This window comes from Rhynchophorus ferrugineus, unplaced genomic scaffold (assembly GCF_030347505.1).
Source record: "Rhynchophorus ferrugineus isolate W39M unplaced genomic scaffold, kcgeb_rfMv2 rfM3, whole genome shotgun sequence".
NCBI lineage: Eukaryota > Metazoa > Arthropoda > Insecta > Coleoptera > Curculionidae > Rhynchophorus > Rhynchophorus ferrugineus.
In genome coordinates this window covers 69,021,139-69,037,715 of record NW_027472582.1, presented here as the reverse complement: position 1 = coordinate 69,037,715, position 16,577 = coordinate 69,021,139, and the positions used below count along the sequence as shown (strand labels likewise).

The following is a 16,577-nucleotide window of genomic DNA, read 5'->3' as shown; positions in this document are numbered from 1 at the left end:
CCAATTTTTCATAAAACTTTTTTTATTAATTAGTCTACCTATTGACTAGAGGTGATGATAATGTTGTAATGAAATATAAATCTGCTTTATTTATATATTTCAATATGTTTAATTATATTTTACCATTTTATATATATTTTTAAAAATATTTAATATTTCGGGATGATACCAAACTAGTACTTTATCTGTTATCTACTAACTACTTATACCAATGTCTTGTATTTTTGGTTGAATACTAATTCAGAAGTCCGGAAAATTGTTTTTATATAATTTTCGATATTTAAACATTTTTAGAACCTGGGGAAAATTTTGTTGAGTTCAGCCTGTGATTTGTTAGTAGTTAGTTTAGTGATTTTGTAAGTTAGAAGGTAGTTAGGTGGAAAGTGGAAAGTGGAAAAATATTATCTGTGCTTTCAATGAGAATTTTTTTAACAACAATACTTTTACAAATAACTGCTGGATAATACATTATTATAATACAGTAACTTAGTCATATTGCTTAAAATTTTTAATTTACGGTATAAAATGAACTACTCATATAAGTTTGAGTTTTGTTGTTATGAGTACATTATTAATAAGAAAATATATCGAATAATCTATCAATAAAATTATTTACCTGACAACTTATCTGCTTATCTGACGTTGATTAATTATTCAAGTAAAAAAGATAGAACCTACGCAAATATATTTAAACATAAAACGTAGAAAATAGAAACGTAGAGCATAATTCTTCTTTCCGAGAGAAAAAAAGCTTATCTACATGAAACCCAAGCGGCAAACCAAAAAAAATATATAGGCCAAATTAATCAATAGAGGAACTCAGGAAAAACCATTCATAAAGTAATCGAGTTAGATTTTCGGAATAAAAAGCTTTGACGATCTTTTCCTTTGTGAACAAGTCAAATATATGAAAATCGTTGATTTACCTTTGTCGTTTCATATCATTTAGAGCTCTTTACGGTTTTTTATTATTTAGTCTTGGTTCGAAAGAAAGTAATTTCAGTTTTTCGTATATTTTTTCTAATCATTGGTTATATTTAATGTCATACCAAGTGTAAAAACTGGAATAATGCCAATAAACCGTGTTCAATATTTACCTGAAGCTTAGACCTTCAGGTGCGGTACATAATAATAAAGGATTTGCATTTAATAGTTTTAATTTCTTTACTTTAACTTTTTTTCGTTTCTTTAAGTGGGTCTTCTTTTAATTTGAATAGACCTGTAGTTGCTCAACCTGACTGAATTTTACGATAATGCTGATTTAAGTGAAAAAATTTATCGAGAGTGTAGTTCCTATCAAGAATAAAGTACCTAGCCCTAATGGCCGGACATTTCTTCTTCTTATTACTAGAAAAAGGACTGAAATAATTTGTATATAGAATATATTTCATCAGATTTAAAAAATTACCATTAAGAGTCATCGTTTGCCAATTAAAACACGCAGGGAAAGTTTAACTATAAGTTAAATATTGAATGTTTCCCAATATATATGGTGGGGTAAAAGTATCGCTGCCATTGACGCAATTTTCGCTATGTGGCAATAATAGAACGACTATTTTCAATAATTATTGTCGTTATTTCTGCTCGTTCTTGTGGCGTTTATCCATAATAAAATTTGGGCGTCTACACTACATAATGGTTGAAGTGAAACTGAGCTAAATGTCGCATTATCAAGATGGCGCTCACTCAAAGTGGTAGCAGGACTTTTACACCACCCTATAGAATGAATGTATTATCAATAAATATGACAGGGTATTATAGAAAGAAGTGGGATTATTAATAATAGTTATTTTATTAAAAACGCAGTTTAAAATAAGGTACTATGAGGTATTTGGAAAAATATTGGTTCCTTGAAATGAAGAAAAACAACTCTGCAAAACTTTATTATTACTTCCAATATTTTATGGTATCTATGTTCTATCATAAAATTATAAAACTATTTATTATCAGAAACAAATATGGTAAATCAACAATTTTGAATATTCTCTATTAAATCACAATCCATATGCTATATAATTCAGGATATAGCATATTTTATTTGCGGGGAAACGAATAATTTGATACTATATCTAGCGGTAAACTTACTGATCCAACAAATGCTTTACTTTATGAGTGTTTTGCGATATTAAATTCTAAATCGAATACGGGGGGATATATAAAAAACCCACTTTGTCCTTTGACTTTTGTACCGAAATGATATAAAAACTAATATATGAAACATGAAAACACTTAGAAATGCAGGAATAATGCAATTTTTCAATGTTATTTATCCATGCTCAACTTGTGTCCACCACTATGCCTTTCGATACAAACCTAGGTGGTTATTACAGGTTAATTCTACGTCAGGGGATTCCCACCGTTTTAATCTCTTAACATCACTTAACCTGTATTAACTTAAAATAGCGTTAAAATTAAAAATTAAAAATATTAGCGTTTCTTTACTATGTTATAGAGTCCGTTGTCCTACCTACGATCAGAGAGAACTATGCGAGATGTAACAAAGCCGTGAAAAATATTGAGATGGCTTTGGCAGCGACAGGCATATTTTTCACGTGGGCAATATAAAGGGGCATTGACAAGTTAAGGTTATTTTTTCTTTTTTTTTTTTCGAAAAAAAACCTCAGATTGTCAGACGTGTCCATTTCAATTGCAGACGTAAATCATTTGTCTGTCTGCTCCATGACCTATTCGTTCGATATTTTAACCTTGGAGTTGGGCAAGGTGTTTTCCATCACAAACAATTGAAATATTGCAATTTAACGTTATTTGTTGGTGATAATAAAATGGATTGTTATGTAATTATTATAGTTAAAAATATTACATATGATGAGGAAATTATTTATATTTACTCTATTATTATTTGATATTAATATAGATATATACATATATATATACATATATATATATATATATATATATATATATATGTATATATATATATATATATATATATATATATATAAATGGATGTCGCATCATAATTATTAAGTTACAATTAATAACATAACCAATACACTTTACCTTATGGTTTTGACGATATTTATCTTTTTTTTTATCTATTATAACATTTTTAAAATAAATAGTATTTTATAGGCATACAAATTTGGTTGGATATATATTATACATGGCGGGGTCCTCTTTTATATTTGATATTGTGGTTTGTTAAGTTGATGACGATATACTTATTAACTTAATTTGTATTTTAGTAATTATCCAAATTTGTTACTATTAATTACATCTTACATTAGATATACTTACAAGAATAGGAAAAACTACTCCAACTTTACAGTTTTTTAGGAAGTGTATTTTTGTAGTTGTTGAGATGCTGTAACATTTTTCAAAAATTATTCAATATTAAAATGATTTATTTATACTGTGTTGGATTATTTAATTATATTAATGTACTTTGAAGGTATTAAGAATTTATAGATATGTATGTAAAACAAAGAAATGGAAAACAAATAAAACAAAAAAAGCATAAAATGATATGCATAAAATACTAAAACAGTTGTATTGTTACTCATTTTAAATTACTTTATTCTAGTGAGAATAATTGTTATATTAACAATTTCGTTTATGATGAATACATATAAAATACTCTAAAATCAGAAAATGTCATAAACATTTGTATTTTTTGTAAAAGTGTTAATTGAATCTCGAAAAACAAAATAATATTCTATTACTTTAGAGATCATTTAAAGGATTTATATCGTATATTGAATTAATTTTACTAATATGGGATTTATGCTGATTGTAGTAAATATTTGCATTTTTCATTTAACGAATAAAGAAATATATACAAGAAATGCAATTCACTTCAATAAATAGTATATATACTTTTAGTATCGCTGTTCTCATTTGAATTCATTTAATTAACCAAAAGTGGACCTGTTGATGTTGGATTAGCAAACGTTCTGTAGTTATTCGAATAATTTCTTGGTGTAGTTAACAAGATATACATTACGCATTTATAACTGGACTAAGTACTAGAAAATATAGCTTAATAGCTCTAAATCTGTCTATGTTAATTTTGCGTTGCGGTGAATTGATAAAAATTTAACTATATCACTGAATGGATCACCTAAATATCTCGGCCTCCATCTCAATGGTAGCCTAAATTGGAAACATTATGTTAGATATAAAGCAGAGCAAATTAGACTCAAAATAAAGCTACTGTACTGGTTAATCGTAAGAGATTCACATTTGGGCCTTAAATGAAATATATTGGTTTATTAGTTAATAATAAAGTCAATTTGGACAACTTACGAGGTGCAAATATATCAAAATACTAAAATATCAAATCAAATAGTAATCCAACGCTGCCAAAACAAAGTTCTTCGATTAATTATCAAGGCCTATCGCTACATAACTAACGAAGAGCTGCATGCTGTTTTGGAATTCAAATTGATTTAAGAAGTGATCCAAGATTTTCCAAGATTATGAAATAAAATTAAGTAGTTTAGTTTTATTTTAATTTGGGAAATATATTCTGTATATATTCTATTGTATATATACAACAGAATAGTAGTAATATATTATTTTGTAAATTAAGATTGTGTTAAGCATATCTAATGTAATAATATTTAAGGATATAATTAATAAAAGCATATGTTAGTTTTATATATGAAATACAAATTGGATATTGATTATGTTATTACATCTTAGAAAAAAAATTATGATCTCTCTTGATTTTAAAACAATATTTCAATTGTTTGTAGGTAGATTGGTGCATCGATGCCCTCAAAGGCGATAGAAAACACAGGCTGCAGATAGAATAATAAAAGCTGATCAGAGGTCAGGACGAACGGTACTTGCTGCATAATCGTTTCTCTTTTGATAAAAAAATAATTTTTCCCTTAAGTCTCAAAAAGGGTCCGTTCAGAGCGACAGCTCGGCAAGGTTGGACTGAAAAGGGTAAAAACGCACACAAAGGGATTCAAAGACGAAACACACGGGTATTTTCCGAGGCGCCACTTTGAATTTTTTAAATGGATTATTTAGCAACTGCACGGAGCGTCAGGGCACGAAATTTAATTTCGTTTTTTCTCCTGTTCTCTTTCTCTCTCTCTCTCACACACACACACATACACTCTCGCGTTTCGTAACGGGCTTTTTGTTCACGACACTGCCGCCCCTCTTCTCCCGGTACCCAACCCGCTCGCTCGCAAAGAATACAGAATCGCACCTCCAACTTTTACAATTTAAATTGCGGGAAGTTACGAATTAAAAGTGAACTTTTAGATTCGCTGGTCTCTAGGCTGATTTTCATTTAAACTTTATCTGTACAATACAACTGAATTACACATTATCGGAGTGACTATCCATCTTCTGTAATAGCAGTTTTTAGTCCATTTACTAATTACTCTCGTATAAACTTTTGAAGGTACATTTTCAAATGTTATACATAATATTATTTAAAAGGCTGTTCTAGTTTGGAAACGTGTTTCTTATATATTGCCATATTTACTAATTTAAGAAGTTGAAAATGTCAAAAAGATGGTAAGAAAATATTCGTATGGCATTCTTTTACTTTGTACGATAGCCGTGGTTCTCTAGATTAATTCTTTTTGGATTCAAATTACTAGGATTACTAGATTGCAAATCATGTTAAATTATTATTTGCTTTGCTGTTTTTTGCCCCACTTCCTTGTAATTTTATGGATTTTAATTTTATTCTATTTTTATTTTTGTGTCTTTTGCTTAATGTATTGTATAATTAATATAACTATAATTAATGTATCCTTTATTAAAACAAAATTAGTCAAAAAATGGATATCAAGAATATGGTTTTTTGATCCGCTTCACCTCTCAATGTTACGATATATGATTGACAAGAAAAAAATTACGGTGGTTTTTGTGTTATGGTGCGTAATAAATGGTACGAAATATGAGTACCTATAGATATTATTAAATTTTTACAATTTTTCTTCACTGAGAATGTTTATTTATTTTTATTTTGTATGATTATCCATTTATCTATGAACGGAGCTTCCAAATCCAAATACACATATCAATACCAACTTATGACAAGCTGTATGCATATTGATTGTCTAATGTAATGTACATGTTAGATTTTAATTTTCCAAAGATCCAAAACTCAAAGTTGTTGTGGAGGATCTTGTATTTGTATCAAGTTCTATGTCTTCAAATTCACTAATAGAGAAGTGAAGTGAAACTCAAAATTTAGTTAATTTTTTCCTTTCCTGATATAATCATCTTGATATCTGATTGTATGACCACTACTTTGCGGTTATTCTACTGTGACTAATTTATCTTTCTTTTGTTAAATTAACTTGTTAAATCAAATCGAGAATGCTTTCAATATATGACTTTTACGCTAATTTTAATTATCGAAAAAGGTTTCGTTGGATCTATGGAACTCTAAGTAGCCAACATTAACATATTTAATTGGAAATTTAATAGGTAACTAATTAAGGTCTAACTAATTTTTAGAAAATGTAGTAGGTATTTTGTTAATTATATTTTTCCTTTTTCCAAATGTGGATAAACATTGTATTGTATGACATGTATGTATTATAGCGGTTTTTATATTATGATAAAAGGAGGTTAACTGTAGTTAATTAGTGGGCATAATCGAATATCGTTTTAAAGACATTATTTTTCAAATAAAATAAAATATTTGGCTTAAAACTTATTTTATATGACATTTATTACAATCATTTTCGCCTTTTTTAAGAAGTTTTTGAGTAATTCTGTATTTTTTCCTGAATTATGGTTGTGATTTATTTCATATTTACATTTGTGTAAAAGATATAAAAAATACAAGTTTAACATTTTTAGCAATAATTATATATTCTTTATACTTAATAAAATTATGAAATTATTTCTCGCCAATGTATTTTAGTATAAATTATATCTTAAAAAAATATTACAGCTAATTTTCTGTATATAAAGTAAATTAGGTGTCGGAAAGATCTCGTTATGTCCTCCTACAAATATGTAAAAGAAAATCAGCATAGATAAAAAGTGGGTCAATATTCTTTGTTCGCCGAGGGTCGTCGCCAAAAAGAACTTTCAAAGTATCCAGATCTCAATCTGGACGGGGTTTTTCTGTATATTTCGCTTTTTCTATCTCGAACCGTTTTTAAGCCAGGCCCAAATTAAAGGCGGAAAATATATAGAACAGATATTTTCTATACGTTACCGTTATTTTTGGCAAAGGACCTAATTACCCCGAACTCGTTACCAAATACAAGCTCCATGGTTCTGGGCCGTATCCGGCATCCCCACAGTTATTCTACTCACAGTGCAATTTACTTCCTATTTAATTAAAGCAGCGCCTCGGGAGGATAGAGGGCAGAAAAGGGTAGAGAAACGGAAAACGTAGGCTAGTCAAGGGCGGTTTTTTGTTCGGAGACAGTCCAGACAAGTTGAATTTTTCATGAACGTGCAATCCGCACCGGCCCATCACGTATACGAGGGAGAAATAATTAAATTCATTAATAACTAATTTGCCCCGACAATAGCGTCATTATTCTAAATGGCAAAAAATCGTTCTCTCAAATTTTCACCGGATCATTTATATATATATATATATATATATATATATATATATATATATATATATATATATATATATATATATATATATATATATATAACAACAATATAATTTTTAAAGTAAAACATAGAAACATATTTACTGCAGAAACTATAGATTTGCATGCTAACTTATTTTAGCTAATATATTTATACTATGTTTTTACTATTGATATTTTTTCCATGTGTTAAATAAATAAATACAATTAACTGTGTTGCGTTAACTATTATTTTTATAATTAACTTTTAATAGGGGGATATTGTAAAGAATTTGTTGTTAGATTTACACCAGTATTTCATTTGAAACATATGTTAATATTACTATAGATTTACTGTAATGCTATATCATCTTAATTTAACATTTAACAAAGATAATTATCTATTATTTATTATTTGACAAATTACGCTAACTTAATAAAACATAAATAATTTTTTTTTGCAATAAGATAAAATTGGTTTTTATATTTTTGATCCAAATTGAACTGTTGATGTTTGTTATTTATATAATTATTCTATCTTAAGTAATATTTAAGGTCATTGATTATAAATTCATAATCGTACCTGTATGTAAGATTCATAAATACATAAATGTACCATGAAATTGTTATATGTTATATGATCTAACTACACATACAATAAAATGTTTGAAAGCATTATATTTTCTTCATTATTTAATATCGATCGATTGATATCGATAGTAATAACCTGTTTATTCTAAATGGCAAAAAATATAAGACTTATATAAAATATTTATATAAAAAAGCATAGGGTTTTGAAATTTAATTTACTTTAACTAATATAGTTATTCTATAATATTGTCGTTGGATACATTTTTTGATTCTGAATAAATGAGAAATGACTTTTCTGAAAGCTTTTTTAAATTGTTTAATTTAATGCTTTTCAATCTTGTAAATATTTAATGTCGATTATTATATTATAAAAACTGACTCGATATCATTTTCAAAGAATATCTTTTTCTTTGAGCTAAACTTTTCATTGAACCATTATTAATTTCTTCGAAATCCACTAAATGCTGCTCTGCTAGAGCATGTCCCGTCGATGTGAAAAGGTGGTAGTTATATGGAGCAAAGTCTGACGAGTACGGTGTATGGGTTACAACTTCCCATTCAAAAGGTTTCAATTCTTTGTCTTCTTTGTCTAGTTTTTGCGAGCTGTGATGCTACATAGCCACCATTTAATGTTTTTGGGCGTCTCTTTAATCATTGATAATGTAGATCATTATAGTCAGTAGTGAACAATATTAATTGTTTTTCTAGGCTTCAACCGTTCATCATAATTGACACTAATCTGATTCCTCCAGATACAGAGAGTGCTGTTGCAACTAAAGCTATTTGACTTAGCCAGGTGATAACAATAACGTTTCCCAATTTATTTTCAAAATCAATTCATTTTTCATCTTTTATTCTTATCAGATCTTTTCATATCTTTGAAGCAGAATGCACTGACGACTTTTCGATTTTCTATTTGCCTGTCATCCAGTTCATGTGGCACTTATATTCCATCTTTTATATCTTTCCCATCGCTTATAATTGTTTTCAAATTGCAACTCAGCTAATATTCCGCCAATTGTACCTCAATTTTTCCTAGGCTTTCATTCCAATAACTACTATAATTCAGCATTTTCAAACACTTTCGGTCTACCTGTCTAGAATATTAAAATAATCACAAAACTACGTTTCACATGATCTTATGGTTGACGAATGTTCAGCGTAAGCCTATTCCAGCAAGGGATAACTTTTGGTGGCATTATTCTTTTGATAAAACAGGTAAAATTATTCGCTTCAAAAATGCGCACATTTTCAGGCACCAAACTTGCAATTTAGGAGGTTAATATCAGTAGAATAAATGACATATATATCAATTCATAAATTGAATGGTTATGACTAGTGAAATCTGTTATAAAAACCTGAAATAATTACCAACAAACTTGGTATGTATTCACTGTAAAAGATAGATCTCGTATAATAACGAATTTTAACTGACACAGATGTTTTTTTGTATTAAATAAATACTGCTGTAGAATATTTCTTTCATATAGTGCATAAAGAAAGATTTATCTAAAATAACTCTTTATATTTTTGATTCAAATCGAAATACAGGTGTTTGTTATTTATGTAATTATTTCTCCTGATATACATTTTAATTATTTCTACTTGTATATTTTAATAATCTATTTTGGAAATTTTAAATATACAATAATTGTTTCAACGAATCTATTCAACTTTTAAGAATGTTAGTTAAAAAAGTCACTGCCTGAAATTGAAAATTTATTTAGCAAATAAATATAATAATATTCTTTAACCGTGGGAAAATGTTTCACGAAATTAATCAATTTTATCATGAAAGTAAATAGATTTAAACTGTTGTGTTTTGATAATCCAATAGTTAGAAGATTGTATATATTTTTCATTATATAAAAAAATACATTCCCAAATTCGATGGCTCTTATATAGAATATAGCCATTACATCTCGAGCAACTGCGTTTATTAACTTATTTAATTATTTCTCCTCGCCAAAGCCTCGAGTATATCAACTCCACGAGTCCATGTTACTTCAGCTCGAGTGGGCTTGAGAAAAGACTCCAGAAGAGCACCTTGGCCGACCTAGAAAGAGCTCCGCCGTAGGTAGGCGCATCGCCCGAGCTAGGAGAGCGGTCCGGGGTCGACTGTCGTCGAAAAAAAAACACACCCAAGACCTCCGCTCGAACGTGCAGAGCTGAAATTGGACAACGAGCCGAAGACATGTTGCAATTTTATTTCCGATTCGTCGCCCCTGTCCCCACCACCACAGTTTCGTTTGATAGATCTCGCCCGCGGCGACGTCAGACGATCGTTTAATTCGCTATCGGATCCGATCCAGGCGAAATGTGCATCATATGATATTCTGTACTGAATACTAATTCCCTGTTCCTTACCCGGTTAGTTTATATACCCTTGGAGCATTGTACAGGGCGATTTGGGTGTAATCCGTTCGTTTTACAATCCAAAACAGATGATTCAATATTGTTCTAAGTTAAAATGTTTGCTACTAATTAGTAATCAATTCTTCTAAAATATCAAAATATCTTAATGAAAGGAACTGCATACATATACGTGAAACAATGGTATTAATGTCAAATTCAGTTTCAATGATACTTTAGTCATCATCAATAAACAAAACAAATTCTCAAATAAACCAGGAAGTGAAATTCGCGAAATAGATCGGTCATCAGATTAGGCAAATTTCAATAATTAAGCTTAGGAGTTTAATATTAATTTTGGTTTTTTCTGAAAGAAATAGATCTCATTAAATTTAAAGAATTGGTACTAACAATGTTTGCTGTTTCAAAAAATTGCTGCATATTGTTAAAAAAAATTAATATTATAAGAAGTATGCACTAGATTCTCTTGTTCATTCTACATTTTACTGATTTTTTCATTTTGAGCATTGGTTTCCAAGAAGGGAAAAATCAACACTTGATCTGGCGAGTATGATGTCTTGGTTAATGTTTGTTACGTTTTTGGATCGAATTCGAATGAATTAAAACGTTATATTTTATGGATCAGTTTATTCAGTTGTTTCAGATTTTCAATTTTTTTTGCCAATCCTAATTTTGGAACAAGATCAGTCAATTACGCTTAAATTACGCCCCAAAAACATTATTTCATTGGCATGTCTTATATGTTTGGTTGATCCCCAGCCAAACTATAGGAAAAGCAAAAATTAATGGTCTTTTTTTTTCAGTCTTGTCAGTTTTTCAGCCTATATGCGCAATCTATGACTTGTTGTAACCTTGTTTTCTAATTAAATACTGCTGATTTAAAATTGCATTGAAAATTTTAATGGTCATAATTTATTTATTTATGATTCGCACGTTTTCATTTTAATTTCATCTCATTACTCAATTCAGAAGGCCTGTATTATTCTTAGCAGATATAACAGAACATATATTGTAATATACGAATTAAGTTTAGTCTTAGTAATCTGTAAATATTTGAATTTATTGACATTTGATATATTCTGCTTCAAAAGAGTAATTATTCATCAGTTATTTTAAAGGTTATTTTGATATTTTGTTACGTACTAATGCATATTTGTTAAAAAATATTGCATATTATTCTTAGTGGTGTCAATGTTATCTATATATCCTGAATTATTTGCAATTTTTTTCAAATTCAATAAATTAATGAGGGTGGTTTCAAATTCAATATATAATGTATATGTTTTTCGTAAATTTTTAGCATAATGTATGACTTGTATACGGAGAATGAACAATGTATACGGTTTTACATTACACTATTAGTATTTCCAGTATTTTCTTAACGTACTGATCTTCCTAATGATAGTTGCTATACGAAACAAATAACACACTTAACACACAGAGAACTCCCATAGAGGTACTTATACTATACTAGAATAAATGTTGATTATTCAAAACACCCCGTAAATTATTACACTTCCCTTCTCCATAGGATGGATTCAAATTAACTGAAATTAAAAAACTTTTATGTTTTACGTTTAATTAAACGTAATAAATATTAAATTAATACCATTTCAAGTTCTATTTAGGCAAACATTTTATGTGCATCAACATTGAACGATTGTAAAAGGAACGTTGTACACCGAATACCTGCAGGATTATCGGAAATCTCACTAATCTATTATAAGCTCTGCTGAATGATGAAACGTAAATATAATATGTCATAACTGTGAACCGATAAAACTTTTTTTTGTACATATTATACATCCAACTAAAACTGCAACATATATTCAGCAATATTTGAAATAATCTCAGTGAGCGGCGATATAACGCGTGTACTGTGCCCTTATGGTCTTTCCCATTTCTAATTTGATTATATTGCATTCGACACAAATTACCTTTGTACAAATTTCATATCTAGATAAAATAATTAGCTACCGATGCTATCGCAGCTGGATATTGCGGCGTTCGCATAGTTAAATAAACGAACTCGTATTCAATCCGCTGTAGCAACAACAATGATTTGTTATCAGAATTCATTAAATTAGGATGGAATCAAACGGGCGTTTGTCATTGGGCCGGACAACCGACCTAAATTAAAAGCTCATTATGTCGATTGGATATAATTACGTTGGGAAATGCACTATAATCGAAAAAGAAACCCATACGTTAAGGGCTACGTGTAGGTCGTATATATTTAAGCTCTAAAACTAGGAATGGTAATCAGCTCACGCTGAACTTACCTTTCGGTGTACTCGTCCATGTGTGCGTAGGACTGGACCGAGTTTTCTTCGATCAGGAATTTTACACGTTGGTAAAATGACGCGGTCACTGATGGCGGTTGTTTCCTTAGCAACACTTCGACGGGATCGTTGCTGGATATGCACATGATGTGGTCTGAACAGCTGGGATGCGAACAGCATTCGCTATCCGAGCAATCGACCATACCATCTGGAATTTCAAAGATATTTTTGATCATAATATATAACTAGCAGACTCGGCGAATTTCGTTCTGTCTTAAAATGAATTTATGTTTTATTACCTTATTAGCTGAATCATTTTTTTAATTATTATTGTCATCAATTATAGCCGAATTCATCTATTTTTCATCTATTTAAAACAGTAGTGGCACACGTGATCAATATGTGTCTGTTAAAATTTATAAATTCGATTTACAGTCAGACAACATCTTCCTTCTCATTTTATTCCATCTAAAACTAGATAGAATGCTGTTAGAGAAGTTCAAACATGTAATCAAATGATTCTGCAAAAGTTGTCCGTTTGTCAAACGTTTGGAATATTATTTAAAATATTACAATTACGGGTTATAAACCAAGCAAACGTTGTTTTAACGCTTTGTTTTAATAAATTGTAAATCGCCGCGGTTTTCGTTGAAAATATTTTTTTTGTGCGTTGCAGCTGCACTGAATATCACGGTACGGTACGGTCACTAAAAGATCCCAAAAAGCAAAAAACAATATAACCTTAAATTCACCAAAAAGGAATCGTCTTTATGCGTAACTGGTGTCAAGTCAAGATCAGCTTGATGTTAGCTGTATCAGAGATCAAATATTCGAAATGTACAAAACAGTAAGTTTTTTCAATCGAAACATAATTTAATACAATTATATCAGAGTACCTTATTTGTCTGGAAAGTATCTACAAAATGGCAAAAGTTATACAGCTATTTGAGGGATGTGGAACATCCCTTCATACACTGTTGAGTAATATAGGAATGAAGTGGTGTAAAGATAACCCACGAAAAGGTTTAATGACACTTTCAGAGATTGCTGTTAAAATAATACAATTTCTAAAACATATAAGAAAATCAAGGAAGTATTATATAAGTTTGTGTGAGCTCGACCAGACACATTGAAGAAGGCATTGTTAAATGGTAGAATCTTGAGCAAGTTTTTTGATTGATTGGAAATAAGCAGCTTACTTATTAATTTGATTGGTGTTTTGGAAAGTGACAGCAATTGAATAAATCTTTATGAATGTTGGTTTTTGTTTCAATGTTGATAATTACCAAGATATAGTAATGAAAGAGGAAACAACTGAAGGTCAGTATAAAATTAATATACTTTAATTGTAGAAAATTGTATTATAATAATAGAATAATAGCAATAGAAATAATAGCAAATAGAAATAATAATATAAATATATAAATAATAATAATAATAATAATAATAATAATATAAATATATAATATAAATAATAATAATTATATTAATAATATTTATAATAGCAATAATTATGTTAATTTTAACGAATACTATTAACCATTTCTTTCGACTAGATTGTTGATATATTCTCTATAAAGTAGAATATTTTATTATTTATATTTTAGAAAATTGTGTTTATATTATTAAGTATTACATTAAGCTGTGAATAATAATTTAATGTTGTTGCATTATATAATAAAACATGAATTACTGGTATTGAACACAACATCTAGTAAAATCTTACCGTGATCGTTGTCCATGTCGTCTTGGCATTCGGCTTCCAAAGCTATACTGCAATCGAATCCGGCCCAGCCCTCAATACAAACACACTTATATAAACCTTCTTCCAAGGTACACTGTCCATGGCCTGAACAAGCATTCTCACAGCCAGCTGCAACCAAAAATAAATAAGATGAGAAGAAACATATCTGATTTATATCAAAATTAATTACTATTATTCGCGGGGTGCTCTAGATATAATAACAAAATATTGAATTAACAAAATAATTATATAACACTGTCATCGTCTAAACAATGGAACTCGTATGTATTGCACAGTTTACATGCCAAGTCATAGTCAGTTGCAAATTATATTTCATTATATTACACGATTTGTTGATATCTCAGACTCTACAATGATAACAATACGCTACAAAGCAAGTGACGCAACGCAGCCTAAAAGATTTATTCTTTGCTTGAGGAGCATCGTCAAATATCTTCTCTGTCCAACACAAAAATATTGTGTATAAATCAGGATACGGTAAAACTCATCGTGGTCCAGAGATTCGCTTACTATCGGTGCTATTCGTTTATTCATCGGTGCAATATACTCGTGGCAAGTCGAAATGCTAAAACTCGATATTTGTTTTGTGGATGTAATTTATTTTCGAAAAATCGTTTATTTAACTATTTAACTAGACTTTCTCAATTTAACTTACAATGTATTTAGTATTATGTATATAGTTATTGCCTTTAGATTTGGCAAAATTGGTAAAATTTGGGCATTAATTTGTTTAACTATTAAAGCGTTTGATATAGGTTTTCATAAATTTATTTTTTGATATTTTTTTACTTAAAATAATTCCTTTTAATTTTGTTGTCTTTTAAGTTTCAGTTGTTAATAGGATAAATTAAATAAAAGAGTTTTATTTTGCAGTGAAAATAAATTAATATATCAAGTTTGTAATTAGACATACTTAACAGCAAGAGAAAGAAACAGGCATATGCGTGAATTTCAAGATGAGCTTGTTGTACAACTAAAGCCAAAGACAAGAAGAATCATATGCCCTCTCGGTGTCCTCAACTTCATACTGAATTTCGGCAGCATCTTTGCCGGAATTTGTAAGGCTTTGAAATTTGGAAGTCATATACTTAAAGAATTTTTCAGGGAACAAGAAGTCACGAAGCTTAATTTACAACCGCATAAGAAGTAATTGTCAAGGTAGTATTTTCCATAAAAGTATCGATGTGATTATCTTACGAATGAATTTAGTGAGGGTATGATAAGGTAAAAAGAGTTACGGACAAAAAATAAATTTGAATCTGTCTATATAAGTTTTTTTTTTGTCAAGAATGCTATAGGACGCAATATTGAAGCAGTACGAATGAATATGAATGTCAGAATAATATACTATAATTAAATTTTGACAGGGTAATAGAAAAATATATATTTAAGCAAATTCAATTAATCGTTCAGTTTATAGGCACCACTGAAGTGCCGGAAAATACTACATAAGATTAAGATTACAAGTATTTCTTCTTTTATTTCTTCTTAGGCCTGATATTCTCTTCTTCAGAAGACAGATTACTCTTCCTTCCCAATAAATTAAAAACAATAAATTAAATTAAACAACTGTAGCAAGTATCTGTACTAATAAAAATACAAAATATTTACATCATTGAGTTTTTAGGTAATTGAGTCCTTGATTTGATTAAATATGGTGGTAATTTTTAGTGGGTAAGTCCTCTTTCCACGAAATATTGCCTTAATTTGGAAACATGTTCTGTTATAACTTTTGTTTTATTGTAATTAAATAGTAAGTAGTATGAGTATAATGGAATGTATCTACAAGGAAGTTGTTATAAAATTTTATTTATATATAATACATTTGTAGTATTGTATATTCAAATATGTGGTAGTTTAGTAAATGGCTAGTGGCATAGTTAAGGTTTATTGTTTTATATCCTTTAATCTATATTGTAATTTTAATTATGCTGTAGTTTTCTCTTTGCCTCCTTTAAAATGTTTCATAAATTAATAACATTGTCATTAGTATATAGTCATTTTATTAATTTTTGTGAAAGGTCATTT

The 16,577-nt window shown here is 29.1% G+C and overlaps 1 protein-coding gene across 4 annotated transcripts in view; it reads right to left on the bottom strand.

Annotated features, from left to right (window-relative positions):
- The window catches only part of Ten-a (Teneurin-a transmembrane protein), a 1,091,387-nt gene that overhangs the window by 91,537 nt on the left and 983,273 nt on the right, over positions 1 to 16,577 (bottom strand). For all 4 annotated transcript variants that reach the window (XM_076399553.1, XM_076399555.1, XM_076399556.1 and 1 more), the window contains 2 exons: positions 14,511 to 14,657; positions 12,785 to 12,992 (listed from right to left, as the gene is read on the bottom strand). In XM_076399553.1, coding sequence (XP_076255668.1) covers positions 12,785 to 12,992; positions 14,511 to 14,657 — 355 coding nt within the window. The remainder of the gene's footprint in view (positions 1 to 12,784; positions 12,993 to 14,510; positions 14,658 to 16,577) is intronic.